Genomic DNA, 16,498 nt, shown 5'->3' with positions numbered 1-16,498 from the left:
TGAACGATCCACCTACCCTGCACATCTTTGGATGCAGGAGAAAGTGAGGATTGCAGATGCTGGAGATCAGAGTCGAGAGTGTGATGCTGGAAAAGCACAGCAGGTCAAGCAGCATCTGAGGAGCAGGATAATCGACGTTTCAGGCATAAGCCTTTCATCAGGGATTCCTGATGAAGGGCTTATGCCCAAAACGTCAATTCTACATATCTTTGGACCCAGCGGAAACTCCCACAGACATTGGGAGAACTCCACACAGACAGTCACCCAAGGCTGGAATCGAACCTGGTCACTGGCACTGTGAGGCTGCAGTGCAGAGTCTATTGAACATATAATGGGCAGACTCTTCACAGATGAGCTTGGAGGTAGGACAAGCCTGTCATGAGGCAGGATAGTGGCGTATTAGTGTGGTGCTGGAAAAGCACAGCAGGTCAGGCAGCATCCAAGGAGCAGGAGAATCAGTGTTCTGGACATAAGCCCTTCATCAGGAATGACACTTGTGGGCCGGGGGGCTCAGTAGCTTCATTCCTGATGGACGGCTTATGCCCAAAATGTTGATTCTCCTGCTCCTTGGATGCTGCTTGACCTGCTGTGCTTTTCCAGCACCACAGTCTCGACTCTGATCTCCAGCATCTCCTGATGGGGTATTAGACCTCACTTGCCCTATTGCCTTCCTGTCTCCACCAGAATTAAGTTCAGGGGCTGCATTAGCTGCTGCCAATCTCCTGCCTTTTCCCCTTGGCCCTGCACACTATTTCGATCTGAATAATCATCCAATGCCATCTTGAATGCCTCAATTGAACCTGCCTCCACCACACTTCCAGGCAGTACACTCCATACCATAACTACTCGCTGTGTGAAACTGTTTTTCCTCATTTTATCCTCGCTTTGTTTGGCACCTTACTTTAAATGTGTGGCCTCTCACTCTTTATTCTTTTAAGAATGGGAACAAAAGAAGGGTCACACCTGAAATGTTGGCTTCTGCACATCCTGATGCTGCCTGGCTTGCTGTGTTCTCCCTGTTTGTCTACCTTGGGGTCCAGCATCTGCAGTTTCTTTTTGTCTCTAACAGCTTCTCCTTATCTACTCACAATTTTGAAAGCCACAACCAAATCTTATCTCAGCCTTCTTCTCTCCAACAAGAGCAGTTCCAGCTTCTTGAATCTACCCTCATAAATGGAGCCATTCTTGTAAATAGTTTTTACGCTCCATCCAATACATTCACGTCATTCCTATAATAGGGAAGCAGCAAGAGGTAAAAACCATTATTGACTCCATCCTCGCTGATATGTCAACTGCAGATGCATCTGTCCATGACAGTGCTGGTAAGAGTGACCAAAACAGAAGTTGCTGGAAAAGCTCAGCAGGTCTGGCAGCATCTGTGGAAAGAAATTAGAGTCAATGTTTTGAATTGAGTGACACTTGCTGAGCACTCTGCTCCTTTCTGAGGAAGGGTCACTCAACCTGAACCGTTAACTCTGATTTCTCTCCACAGATGCTGCCAAGCAATTCCTTGGACACATTGCTCCAGCTGAGGTCTAACAAGTATGTTATACAAGTTCAACATCAACTCAGTTCTCTTGGACTATAACTGCAATATTATTTACTGCTCTCTCTAGTTATGTTCCATCTTCAGTGGCCTGAGCACTGGTATGTCCAAGTCCCACTGGAATCGTACTCCCTCTTTTATTTTCTCTTTCAGTGTTCTGCTGACCAAAGTGCATCACCTCACACTTATTTGCATTGAACCTCATCCCCAAACTCCACCAACTTGTCAATGCCCTCCTTGAAATGACCATTGAAGGGCCTGATCCCACAATTGATGGTAGTAACCCAGCTGCAGGTGGGCCTATTACCATGCAGTATGCATAGCGACTAAAACCCATGCAGACAGACTGCACCTGCGGAGAAGGGGGGAGCAGTTAGAGGGGTGGGGGGAAGAAAATGGTGGTCACTCCATTGTTGGAAGGCCTGATTTTAGGGAACTGATATCTAGAACTGGGAGGTCAGGGGGCACCAAGAGTTATCCTCTTGCCCTTGCTACTGACTCCTAGTTACACCACACCCTTCTGCTTGTGGCTGGGTTGTTCTGGGAACCTGATGCTTACACCATAGACTTTATAGCCATCGAGCTTTTATAGCATGGGGGGAGGAGGCCCTTCGGCTCATCATCTGAGGAGCAGGAGAATCGGTGTCTCGGATTTAAGCCCTTCATCGTGAAGGGCTTATGCCCAAAATGTCGATTCTCCTGCTCCTAATGAAGGGCTTATACCTGAAACATCTATTATCCTGCTCCTCGGATGTTCCTTGACCTGCTGTGCTTTTCCAGCGCCACACTCTTGACTCTGATCTCCAGCATCTGCAGTCTTCACTTTCTCCTTTGGCCCATCATATTTAGACCAGTCATCAGACACTTATCTCCATAGGAAGAGAGTTCCAAAGAGTCATGATACTCCATGAGAAAAGTTTTCTCATTGCTGATTTAAGTGGAAGGAATCATATTTTTAAACAGTGACATTTAGTTTAGATTCTCTCAAGGTGAACCATGCTTTCCACTTGACTAGGCCACTCAAGATGTTATACTTTTCAGTCAAAGTATCCTTCAACTCTTCTAGACTCGAGCAGATACAATCCGAGTTTGCCCCATCTTTCCTCAGATCACGACCCACCTGTTCCAAGTATTGGTCTCCTAAACCTTCTCTGAACCGTCTCCAATGCATTTACATGTTTCGTTAAATAGGGACGCCACACGGTGGGCGGCACGGTGGCACAGTGGTTAGCACTGCTGCCTCACAGCGCCTGAGACCCGGGTTCAATTCCCGCCTCAGGCGACTGACTGTGTGGAGTTTGCACGTTCTCCCCGTGTCTGCGTGGGTTTCCTCCGGGTGCTCCGGTTTCCTCCCACAGTCCAAAAGATGTGCAGGGTCAGGTGAATTGGCCATGCTAAATTGCCCGTAGTGTTAGGTAAGGGGTAAATATAGGGGTATGGGTGGATTTCGCTTCGGCGGGTCGGTGTGGACTTGTTGGGCCGAAGGGCCTGTTTCCACACTGTAATGTAATCTAATCTGTAATCTAATCACATCACTACAGACAGCAATCTCAATGTGATCCTGCCAATGCCTGTACAAATAAAGTATAACTCCATAATGCTGTCTTCGATTTTCACAGTACAGGATAACATTCTATTTACTGTGGAAGTGGTGGAGGCTAGTACAATTACACCATTTAAAAGGCATCTGGATGGGTATATGAATAGGAAGGGTTTAGAGGGATATGGGCTGGGTGCTGGCAGGTGGGGCTAGATTGGGTTGGGATATCTGGTTGGCATGGACAATTTGGACCATGCTGTACATCTCTATGATTCTATGACTCTATAATTGTCCTAACTAACATGCTGAATCTGCATACCAACCTGTTGCAATTCATGCATTGGGACATCCAGATCCCTCTACCTCTTAAAGCTTCCAATTTCTCACCACCAATGTTTTGGAATTCTATAGTACATTGGCAGAATGATGGGGCAAGAAACAGTTATTTGTTTTGGCTGCTCTACAAGAACCTTTTTCCCAGTTTACTTCATCTAATCTCATCTAATCCCATCAACTTTTATTTCTTCCTCATTCTTCTTTTTAATCCCGCTTCCCTTTAAATGTATCTGTACTATTCACCTTGATCCCTCCTTATAGTGAACCGATCAGGAGTGACATATCAAAAAGCACTTCTGCACCCGAAGGGTAGTGAAAATCTGGAACTCTCATTCCGAAAAAGCTGGTGATGATGGGGTGATCATTTGGAATTTTGTTGGAAGTAAGACTGATCGATTTTAATGGGCATGGGTATTGTGTGTGACTTTACCGTTTGAGGGAGATGGGGTGAAGACATAGTCAACCAGGTCATGGTTGATCTGAGGACACAGGCTGAAGAGGCCAAAGGGTCACTTTTTCGCCCTGAGCTCTGATGTCTCTGTAAGTTCCATTTTGCTTCACCAATGTGGGGTGGTTGGGTGAATTACAATGAGGACACAAGCTCTCCTTTCAGGTTACAAAATGGAGAAATTGACCCTGAATTATTGCCACTTGTTAGGCCTCTAGGCCTCGAGTAAAGAACAAGAATATATTGATGTGAGAGCACTGAGTATTCGGTTACCTCAAAGTATTCCACTTTTCTGAAACAAGTCATTTATTCATGTAGCCCTCCCATCATATGTAGGTTCTGCCCTTAAATAACTTGGATTACATCTGAAGTGGAAAACTTACAAAAGTTTTATTTTACAATATTTCAAATGCCCAACAAATCACTATGCATCCTTTCAGCCAAGGTGATTGACTTGTTTACAATGGGAACTGCAAACTCTAAAAATCTGGAATAAACTTTCTCAATCTTCAATTTCTTCGAGTGACTAAATGTCTGCTTTTTTTCATATTCTTTTCTTTTTCTCACATTCTGACACTGTTTATGTTGAAGCTATGTTCAAGAACTCGAAGACTTGGGGCCGTTTTGCAAATGTTGGAATTGGATGGTCAAATGCATTGAAAGGTCAGCCAGTTTGCAACAGGGACTTTCTTGCAAATCTAACCCTGAAATGTCGACTGACTCCTTTCTCCAACAACTGATGCCTCTTTTTCATGAAACATGTTTGGACAGTTTTAACACAACTCCCACTGGCCATGAGCCTACTACACATAGCTGCCCTCCAATTCAGCACAAATGCTACTAAAATGACAACTTCAGTCCCAGAGCTAATAAGGTTAGTTGGGAATGAGAAATGGCCTTGCCGTAGTATTGCAGAACCTTGCAGTACACAGGAGATCATTTTAAGGTCCATCATATCTGTATTGACTCTCTGAACTGCTCCCAGAGTCCCTACCCTTTCCCCACAGCTCAGTGAATATTTCCTTTCAATTATATGCCCAATTTCCTTTTTAAAGTTCCCATTGACTCTGTTTCCACCAACCTTTCAAGCAGTGCATAATGACATGTCGCATAAAATAAATCTCCTCATCATTCCTTCCTCCCGCACACACCACAATTTGAGAATAATAGAATCCCTACAGTGTGGAAAGAGGCCATTCAGCCCATTGAGTCGCGTTGACCCTCTGAAGAACATCCCACCTAGACCCAACCTCTAAATTCCAGGCTGGAGTAGCAGAGATCCCTTTTCTGAATTTGATGGTGCTCAGTTCATTGTCAGTGGAATGGACAGAAAATTTGACTCTTTGCCTGACTACTGTCACAAATGTAGCTCTGAAAGGAGTTTGTCAAATAACTCCTGAACCTACGTGTAAAAACAAATCAAAATATGTGACAATTATGTAATGAATTGTCCTTTGGGCCTACTGACAACACAATCCTCACAAATTTACAACAGCAATATCCACTTAAACAGTGTCTCTCCACAGACGAATCACACGGAAAGCTTTAAAATGGAGTGACATCTAGCTGGAGGGGGAAGGATTGTGGGAGGTTTTGGGGAAAGTGGGTAAGCTAAAGGTGAGGGTTGAAGTAAGGAGAAAAATTTCATGTCTTATCCCCTCTTTCGATGCCCTCCACCTGCTCCCAACATCTCTGATCCTGTGACAAAGGGGCCCTAAGATTGTCAACTCGCTTAGGTGAACAAAATAAGGTGTATTTTTCATGGTGACTGTTGATCAGAATTTTCTCACGTAATACTCTTGGGTATGTTTGAATGCAGGTATATTGTTTGGTCGTGTCTATAGGCTTGAGGTGCCCATATTTTGTAAAGGAAATTGAAACGTAATTGACTGACATGGCCACCCATGATGTTAGCCTGGTTAATTGTTAGGAATCCTTGTCCAAAAGTGACATGTTACTTGCTTTTTTTGGTGATCTTATACAGAGGCTTGGGTCTGAGCAATCGCCACACAAATGAAGACAATTTATTGAGTTCTTCCCAAACGATCTGATCTGCAAATGGTTACGTTCATGGTTCCCACCCCTCCCAAACTCCTGCCACCTCTCATCCACTCAAACCCTTTTGACACCCTGCTTAACATCACCCACCTGCTACACAAGATTTTTTTTCTGATAGATTTCTGCAGTACGGTAGCTCAGTGGTTAGCACTGCTGCCTCACAGTGCCAGGGACCCAGGTTCATTTCCAGCCTTGCCTGACTGTCTGTGTGGAGTTTGCATATTCTACCCGTGTCTGCCTCCTACTGCCCCAAGATGTGTAGGCTGGGTGGATTGGCCAAGCTAAATTTCCCATAATATCCAAGGATATGTAGGCAAGGTGGATTAGCCATGGGAAATGTAAGGATTTAAGGAGAGGGTACAAGTGTGAATCTGAGTGGGATGCTTTTCGGAGGACTGAGGTGAAAGTGATGGGCTGAATGGCCTGCTTCCACACTGTAGAGATTTTATGATTTTGAGACTATGCAAGTTGTTGCAACGTTGCAGGGATCAAGTCATCGTGAGACTAAAACACTATTCATTAAAAAAAATCGCATTTGTGAAAACAGAATTATGCTGGAAATATTTGAAGTAATTAATTGACAAATTCCTCTGTGTCTTGACAAGTCTATGTATTCTCAATATTAAAAATGTAGTATTTTTAGAAAATTCTGAACTGCTGAATGAGCTGATATAATAGATGGACATATATCAGCCAGAATAGGCCAGAAACCTATAAAATTCGAATAGGATGAAACAGTGTAAATGCAGGAAGGATGCTCCCTATGACTGGGGAGTCCAGAAGTGGGAGTCATAGTTTAAGGATATGGGATATGCCATTTAGGACTGAAATAAGGAGAAATTTCTTCACCCAGAGAGTGGTGAGCCTGTAAAATACTGGCACAGAAAGCAGTTGAGGCCAAAACATTAAACGTTTTCAAGAAAGAGTTAGATATAGTTCTTAGGACTCAAAGGATCAGAGGATATGAGAAGGAAGTGGGAACAGGTTGGATGTTCTTCCAAGCACCACTTGATGTGGGGGTTTCCTTCTCCAATCCCACACTTGTTGAATTTTACTGAGTTTGGTGATGCAGCGATTAAGATTTCACCTATCCCATACTCTACTCATAATGATAACATTAGAAAGGGAGTGGTATCTGTTACACCCTGCCTCAAGGTTCCAATCACTGGTCAGTGACCACTCCAGACAAGAAAGACCATTTTTTCACATTCAAGCTGACATCCCAGTACAGTTCTTTCTCGCTACCAATGTTCTTACACCCTGTTACTTGTCTGAAGGTGCCAGAAAAGATACCAACCTAATGAACGAGCTTTATGATTACTGGAAAGCCCAGGTTGTTATTACCTCTAGAAGGGTGGCTGACCCAGGAAATTACTTTGCACCATTCTGATCACTCATTGACTAGCTAGCCATGACTGCCACCATTCAAGTCAGCTTAATCCAATTCACCACACAAACCTGAGGTCTCTGTGCCTGTTCTTCAGCTTACGATCATCAGCTACAAACCAGGGGCTTAATTGAATATTTCAGAGTGCTTCACATCACAAGCCATTCTTAAAGATCTTTTACTTCAGTGTGGAGAAAGCTTTCATTTATACCTAATTTTGTTTCAGCCTTTGAGCATTTGAAGAAAATGACTGAACGCGAACGAGTGCGTTTCAGCAATGGCTTTGAGTAGACAGTTGAGAACACTCGAGTCTGTTAGATTTTCATTGTAAATTAATCAGCTCTTGACTTTATCCATAACTTGGGTCATTTGTCTTTGATGGCGGTCTTCAAAGTGGGTCATGCATGCAAATTCATAATGGTTTGTAACCATGATTTTATAGAGTGCTCCAATAAAAAATGTTAAATGGTTTGGAACTGGCACCAGGGGACAGTCCAGACGCAGTACTTCAAATTAGTTTAATATAAAACAACATGAGTTCCATAACTGATATCAATATAACGTTCAAAATAAACAGAGTCTCTTAGTTGTGACTGTTGTTTGAAAAGGGTTAGTGCTGTGCAGCTTACAGCTTTAACTCTTTCACTGCTCTGTGTCTTCGGCCACTTTCATAGCCCCAGTCTGTTTTTATATTTACAGCAGTGACTTTCCATGAAATATTGGTCACAGTTCAGTACATCAACCAAGCAGCCAAGCTTCACATGGCCAGTGCACCCAGCAGGCAATGCAACCTCCTGCTGCATCACTGCTAAGCACAACCTTGACGTCCCGCATACATGCACTTCCAGCTCGGAAGAACTCCCAGCAGAGTTGCCTTTACTAATTCTTGATCTTGAAACTCCACGGATGATAGGCCACCTACTCGAAGAATATGGCAAAAAGCTTTGGCAAGTTAGTTACAAAGAAGCTAGGGGTGGGAATGGAATCAAGGACTATGGGAATGGGGTGGTTGTAGGTAAAGTCTTAATGCAAAAGTAGTGAACATAGTAGGCAGATTGCAGCTTCAATCTTCTCTACATAGATACAGAGGCAGATGATGCACTTTGTCAAACCTATTGCACCACTCAATCATGGCTGCGTCAGGAACTGAACGTTTTCACACAGAAGGTATCTTCCCCAGAAAGCTGTGGATAAGGTGGGTCAATTCCATCATTTAAGATTGATCTTATTTCTCTTTATTCTTTCATGGGAGATGGATGTTGCTTGCCAAGTCAGCATTTATTAACTTTCCCTAATTGCTGTTGAGTTGAGTTGTTGCTAGGCTTTTACAAGGGACAGTTAAGCGTAAACCACTTTGCTGTGGGTCTGGAGTTACATGTAGGTCAGACTGGCTAAAATTGGCAGATTTTCTTTCCATCATGTTTCTTGAATGAGGTGGGTTTTACAACAATCTAGAGATAGGAGTCATGTTACCATTAGACATAACTGGCTTCACTTTTCAGATTGATTTGTTGAATTTAAGTGTTTTGGTGGGATGTGAAAATGTCTCCGTAGACCTCTCCCTCTGACCAACAGAGAGGTCACCCTGTTGGGAGTTTTCTATGGGCCTGCGAATAGTTCCAGAGATTTGGAGGATAGGATTGCAAAGGTGATCCTCGATAGAAGTGAGAGTGACAGGGTAGTTGTTATGGGGGGCTTTGACTTTCCAAATATTGATTGGGAATACTATAGTACAAGCACTTTAGATCGGTCAGTTTTTGTCCAGTGTGTGCAGGAGGGTTTCCTGACACAGTATGTAGACAGGCCAACAAGGGTCGAGGCAATATTGGATTTGGTACTGGCTAATGAACTCAGCCAGTTAGATTTGGAAGTGAGCACTTTGGTGATAGTGACCACAATTCAGTTTACTTTAGAGATGGAAAGGGAAGGTATATAGCTGGGGAATTGGCAAATACAATGCGATTAGGCAAGATTTAGGATGCAGAGGATGGGGAAGGAAACTGCAGGGGATAGGAACAGTTCAGATGTGGAGCTTATTCAAGCACCAGCTACTGTGTTTCCTTGATATGTATGTACCAGTCAGGCAGTTGTCGAGCGTGGGAGACATGGTTGACTAAGGAGGTTAAATCGCTTATCAAGATGAAGAAGAAGGGTTATGTTAGGATGAGATGTAAAGGCTCAGTCAGGGTGCTTGAGAGTTACAAGCTAGCTAGTAATGACCTAAAGGAAGAGTTAGGAAGAGCCAGGAGGGGACATGAGAAGTCGTTGGTGGATAGGATCAAGAAAACCACTAAGGCTTTCTAAAGTATATCAGGAATAAAAGAATGACTAGAGTAAAATTAGGCCCAATCAAGGATAGTAGAGGGAAGTTATGCACGGAGTCAGCAGAGATAAGGAAGTGCTAAATGAATATTTTTTGTTATTATTCACTAGAAAAAGACAGTGTGGTCGAGGTGAATACTGAGGTAAAGGCTACTAGACTAGATAGGATTAAAATTCACAAGGAGGGAGTGTTGATAGAGTTGTTAAGAAGGTATACGTTGTGTTAGATTTTATTAGTAGAGAGATTGAGTTTTGGAGCCATGAGGTCATGCTGCATCTGTACAAAACTCTTGTAGTATTGCGTACAGTACTGGTCACTGCATTATGGAAAGGATGTGGAAGCTTTGGAAAGGGTTCGGAGAAGATTTACTAGGAGGTTGCCTGGTATGGAGGGAAGGTCTTATGAGGAAAGTCTGAGGGTCTTGAGGCTGTTTTCATTGGAGAGAAGAAGGTTGAGAGGTGACTTAATTGAGACATTTAAGATAATCAGAGGGTTAGATAGGGTAGACAGTGAGAGGCTTTTTCCTCCGATGGTGATGACTAGCACGAGGGGGCATAGCTTTAAATTGAGGAGTGATAGATATAGGACAGATGTCTGAGGTAGTGTCTTTACTCAGCGAGTAGTAGGGGCATGGAACGCACTGCCTGCAACAATAATAGATTTGCCAACTTTAAGGGCATTTAAATGGTAATTGGATAGGTATATGGGCAGGAATGGAATAGTATAGGTTAGATGGGCTTCAGATTGGTTCCACAGCTTGGTGCAACATCAAGGGCTGAAGGGCCTGTACTGCACTGTAATGGATTAGTGGTGCTGGAAGAGCACAGCAATTCAGGCAGCATCCGAGGACAGGCAAAATCGACGTTTCGGGCAAAAGCCCTTCATCAGGAATAAAGGCAGAGAGCCTGAAGCATGGAGAGATAAGCTAGAGGAGGGTGGGGGTGGGGAGAGAGTAGCATAGAGTACAATAGGTCAGTGGGGAAGGAGATGAAGGTGATAGGTCAGGGAAGAGAGGGTGGAGTGGATAGGTGGAAAAGGAGCTGGGCAGGTCGGACAAGTCCGGACAAGTCGAGTTGCTGGAGGTTAGAAACTAGGATGAGGTGGGGGAAGGGGAAATGAGGAAACTGTTGAAATCCACATTGATGCCCTGGGGTTGAAGTGTTCCGAGGCGGAAGATGAGGCGTTCTTCCTCCAGGCGTCTGGTGGTGAGGGAGCGGCGGTGGAGGAGGCCCAGCACCTCCATATCCTCGGCAGAGTGGGAGGGGGAGTTGAAATGTTGAGCCACTGGGCGATTTGGTTGATTGATGCGGGTGTCTCTGAGATGTTCCCTAAAGCACTCTGCTAGGAGGCGCCCAGTCTCCCCAATGTAGAGGAGACCGCATCGGGAGCAACGGATACAATAGACGATATTAGTGGATGTGCAGGTAAAACTTTGATGGATGTGGAAGGCTCCTTTAGGGCCTTGGATGGAGGTGAGGGAGGAGGTGTGGGCACAGGTTTTACAGTTCCTGCGGTGGCAGGGGAAAGTGCCAGGATGGGAGGGTGGGTCGTAGGGGGGCGTAGACCTGACCAGGTATTCACGGAGGGAACGGTCTTTGCGGAAGGCGGAGAGGGGTGGGGAGGGAAATATATCCCTGGTGGTGGGGTCTTTTTGGAGGTGGCGGAAATGTCGGCGGATGATTTGGTTTATGCGAAGGTTGGTAGGGTGGAAGGTGAGCACCAGGGGTGTTCTGTCCTTGTTGCGGTTGGAGGGGTTGGGTCTGAGGGCGGAGGTGCGGGATGTGGATGAGATGCGTTGGAGGGCATCTTTAACCACGTGGGAAGGGAAATTGTGGTCTCTAAAGAAGGAGGCCATCTGGTGTGTTCTATGGTGGAACCGCTCCTCCTGGGAGCAGATGCGGCGGAGGCGGAGGAATTGGGATCTGCTCCCAGGAGGAGCGGTTCCACCATAGAACACACCAGATGGCCTCCTTCTTTAGAGACCGCAATTTCCCTTCCCACGTGGTTAAAGATGCCCTCCAACGCATCTCATCCACATCCCGCACCTCCGCCCTCAGACCCAACCCCTCCAACCGCAACAAGGACAGAACGCCCCTGGTGCTCACCTTCCACCCTACCAACCTTCGCATAAACCAAATCATCCGCCGACATTTCCGCCACCTCCAAAAAGACCCCACCACCAGGGATATATTTCCCTCCCCATCCCTCTCCGCCTTCCGCAAAGACCGTTCCCTCCATGACTACCTGGTCAGGTCCACGCCCCCCTACGACCCACCCTCCCATCCTGGCACTTTCCCCTGCCACCGCAGGAACTGTAAAACCTGTGCCCACACCTCCTCCCTCACCTCCATCCAAGGCTCTAAAGGAGCCTTCCACATCCATCAAAGTTTTACCTGCACATCCACTAATATCGTCTATTGTATCCGTTGCTCCCGATGCGGTCTCCTCTACATTGGGGAGACTGGGCGCCTCCTAGCAGAGCGCTTTAGGGAACATCTCAGAGACACCCGCATCAATCAACCAAATCGCCCAGTGGCTCAACATTTCAACTCCCCCTCCCACTCTGCCGAGGATATGGAGGTGCTGGGCCTCCTCCACCGCCGCTCCCTCACCACCAGACGCCTGGAGGAAGAACGCCTCATCTTCCGCCTCGGAACACTTCAACCCCAGGGCATCAATGTGGATTTCAACAGTTTCCTCATTTCCCCTTCCCCCACCTCATCCTAGTTTCTAACCTCCAGCAACTCGACTTGTCCGCACATGTCCGACCTGCCCAGCTCCTTTTCCACCTATCCACTCCACCCTCTCTTCCCTGACCTATCACCTTCATCTCCTTCCCCACTGACCTATTGTACTCTATGCTACTCTCTCCCCACCCCCACCCTCCTCTAGCTTATCTCTCCATGCTTCAGGCTCTCTGCCTTTATTCCTGATGAAGGGCTTTTGCCCGAAACGTCGATTTTGCCTGTCCTCGGATGCTGCCTGAATTGCTGTGCTCTTCCAGCACCACTGATCCAGAATCTGGTTTCCAGCATCTGCAGTCATTGTTTTTACCTGCACTGTAATGTTCTATGTTCTAATATAAATCCAGTGTCATTTACCGCTTTGCCACTGTCTTCCCCCACTTTGATAGATTTTTATTGGACAAAGTTATAAATAAAAGGTAGGTAAGTACAGTTGAGATGCAAATGAGCCATGATTGAGTGGTGCAATTGGTTTGATGAAGAGAATAATTTGCCTCTGTAACCAAGTAGAGGAGATTGAAGCTGCAATCTATCTAATATGGTCACTGCTTTAAGCAGGGGATGAACAAAATGGGTACAATTGCAAGTTTCTCTGATGTTAAATATATCAATAGAATTAAAGAAAGCTTGGAAAACTGCTGAACATATCTAAATTTGCACTAAATTGAAAGAAAAATAAACTTGTCAGAATTGAAATCCTCAAGCAAAAATACCACTACTGTTCAAGTTGATTAAATCTGATTTTCTGACTGTTGTTCCAATCATCACAATGTTGATTAATATTATCACAACTGCTCACAGATTTCCTTTTCCATTCTCCCATGAACAGATCTAACTGAGTTTTGTTTTCCACAGGGCCCCAGGAATGAAGACAGGCTGAGTTGTAAAGTATGCACAGCTGAGGTAAGATTTTACTTGCCGGAAATTGTGGGGCTGAGGGAGGTGAGTGTGGGGTATTATATACAGATACATACATTTCTCTTTCATATAAAGGTTTATTTTTAGTTAAAAACAAACAACTGAATTAAAAGTTGCATAAAAAAATAAATATCACCAATGATACTTAGAAATCTGAGCTCAAAAGTGTCTAAATCTCATTATCCTATGGGACCACTTGCAGTTAAAGTGATGTAATGGGCTTTTGAGTCATATCAGCATTTGTGAAATGTGAGTGCTGTCCGCCATTGCATTAAAATTGACATTGTGTCTAACATTTAAATAATGTGCACTCCAGTGTGAGCTTTACTGTGCCATATCTACATATGAATACATCTAAGTGCTGCCGTGATTTCTTTTCAACAATATGAGATACGTACTGTTTAGCTGCAGTAAAACATCAATATCCCTCATTATCTGCAGTCAGTATAATGAGTGATCGAGTCTCTAAAATTTCATTAAATATAATGTTGAAATTTTAATTGCCTTTAAAATGCAGCACTTTTTTGTGATCTAAGGATGGGTCTCAAACATGTGAACTCACAAATGCCTTGATGAGCCAGTTAACCTATTAGTTTAAAATGGCCTTGAAGCATAAATTTTGGAAAGTAGCTGGTTTAAAATTAGTCTGTAAATTTAACACAGTGTTATACTAGTCACAAAATTGACCCAGTTGTCATGCCACAATGAGATAGCTTGTACAGGAACAGGAGCTATATACATGTGTGTGTATGTATATATAATAATAATAAAATATTGATGATAATAATTAACATTCAAGGTTACTTTCAATGGAACTTGGTTACAGAAGTGATTAGGTCTGTTTTAGTTTGTTTGGCTTCACCCCATACGTATTGTTTAAGTTTAATTGGCAGGTTCCAAAACCAGAAATGTGGATTCCACTTATTGCTATCTTGTTACTTGTTCCTGTTCTTTTCAATCAATTACAATTCACTTGATCAAATGAACTCAGTTTTGATCATCACTTCTTATCTCGTGTCCCTTTATAGAATGAATCCGATATTCACCCCACTGAATTTTGTACCTTACCATACATTATGGTGATGTGTACAACACCTGTCCCAAGACATCCCTACAAGAGTTCCTCAGGGTACTGTCCTCAGCCCAACCATCTTCAGCTACTTCATCAATGACCTTTCCTCTATTGTGAGGTTAGAAATGCTGATGACTGCACAATGTTCAGCAGGGTTTGCGACTCCTCAGACACTGGAGGGTTCCTTTTCTGTATGGAGCATGACCTGGACAATATCCAGTGGCAAGTGACATTTACGCCACACAACTGTCAGGCAATATCCATCTCAAACAAGAGATTTCCTCTTGACATTCGATAGCATTTTGATTGTTGAATCCCCCCACTTTCAACATCCCAGGGGCTACTATTGACCAAAAACTGAACTCAAACAGTCGCGTAAGTATTGTAGCTCGAAGACTGTGAATTTTACACTGAATGAATCATCTCCTGACTTCCCACAGCCTTTCAACCATCTACAAGACACAAATACAAAGCTTGTATACAGTGTGCAGTTTTGGTCTTTTTGAGGAAAAATATTAAAGAGATTTGCCAGATAGATATGTCGGAATGAGTGGGCTGTTTTATGAGATAAGAATGGACAAGGTTAAGCTTATTTCTGCTAGAGTTTAGATGTGTGAGAAGTGACTTGATTGAAATGTGTAAGGTCCTGAATGGTGGACATGTTTTCTCTTGTGGGTCCAGTCCAGAGCTAGTGGGCTCTGTTTTAAAGTTGTGGCCATCCTTTCAGGGCAGAAGTAAGGAAAAGTAATAAGGTGAGGGTTATGTGACTTTGGAACTCTCTGCTTCAGAAGGCAATGGAATCACTGAATATTCTTAAGGCAGGTAATTGATTCTTGTTGGGAAGAGAATTGAAGGTTATTGGGAGTAGATGGGAATATGGAATTTGAAACACAAACAGATCAATCATGATCTTATTGAATGTGGAGCAAGGTCATGTGTCAGCGTCTATTACTATTTTGCATGCTTGTATGTAAATATGTTTGTGCGACATGGAATACACTTCACTTGCAGTTCCAGCAGCACTCTCGAAGCTCACCATCACCCAAGCCAAAGCAGCTTGCTTTATTGGCACCCCTTTCACCACCTTAAGCATTCCTTCCATCCACTATCAGTCACAGCAGGGTGTACTATCTACAAGTTGCACCACAGCAACTTCCCAAACATACAACCTTGACCATCTAGAAGGACAAGGACAGCAGGTACATAGGAACACCACCACCTCCAAGTTCCACTCAAAGCCACTCACCATCCTGACTGGGCAGTATATTGCTATTCCTTCACTGCTGCTAGATCAAATTCCAACTCCCTTCCTAACAGCACTGTTGGTGTACCCACCCCACCTGGACTGCAACAATGCAAGAAGGTTGCTCACCATTGACTTCTCAAGGATCATTAGACATGGGCAGCCAATGTTGTTCTCACCAGCAACATCCACATCCTGTGAGTAAATAATGGGAAAAGAAAGCACGGTGGGGTCAAGTGATAGGAACTTAGTTGGCAATCGGCAACAATGTCAACAATGCGAGATTTGATTCTATTCCAGCTGATGTAGATTTGGGACCTGCCTCTTCACACTGCATTGAGAGTGGTAGGCAATGTTAAGTCACCATTGACAAAAATAACCAAGGGTCAGGATCAAGTCTCAGCAGATAATGAACCTACTTTCAGATGGAACACACATATCACATGCACGATGTGACACTGACCGTGAGGTTTAGAATTATAAGGGTAACATTCTCAATTGTCCCTCCATGGGCAGCCTAATTGGAAACTGAACCTTGATACAGTAACAGTCTGAAAGATAACTTATTGATTTGATGTTTCTTTTATTACTGTGTTACGTCTCAGGTATTTCTCTGAGGAGTACTGTTTCTTATTGGAATGCACCCCAGTTTGTTGTCATTTCCTCATCAGTCACTTCGGAGGCTGTCAATCTGAAAACAATTATCACAGGAAATCCATGAGACATCTATCATCTATTACAGAACTAAGACAAGTGACTGTGAACATCAGCGACCTTACAAGCAGTTAGTTAAAGAATTAATAATTTATTTCAACTATCTACCAATTCTCAAATTATCCATCTTGAAGAACAATTTTCTCATGTATTGCTTAAAATACGTCTT

The 16,498-nt window shown here is 44.0% G+C and overlaps 1 protein-coding gene across 2 annotated transcripts in view; it reads left to right on the top strand.

The window, feature by feature from the left end:
* The window catches only part of LOC122554152 (uncharacterized), a 263,936-nt gene that overhangs the window by 53,440 nt on the left and 193,998 nt on the right, over positions 1-16,498 (top strand). For both annotated transcript variants that reach the window (XM_087990428.1, XM_043698725.2), the window contains exon 3: positions 13,238-13,285. In XM_087990428.1, the coding sequence (XP_087846554.1) occupies positions 13,238-13,285 (48 nt within the window). The remainder of the gene's footprint in view (positions 1-13,237; positions 13,286-16,498) is intronic.

This window comes from Chiloscyllium plagiosum, unplaced genomic scaffold (genome assembly GCF_037043375.1).
Source record: "Chiloscyllium plagiosum isolate Xiang-an unplaced genomic scaffold, Cpla_swu_hap1 HiC_scaffold_9, whole genome shotgun sequence".
Taxonomy (NCBI): domain Eukaryota; kingdom Metazoa; phylum Chordata; class Chondrichthyes; order Orectolobiformes; family Hemiscylliidae; genus Chiloscyllium; species Chiloscyllium plagiosum.
This window is presented reverse-complemented; position numbering and strand designations above follow the sequence as displayed.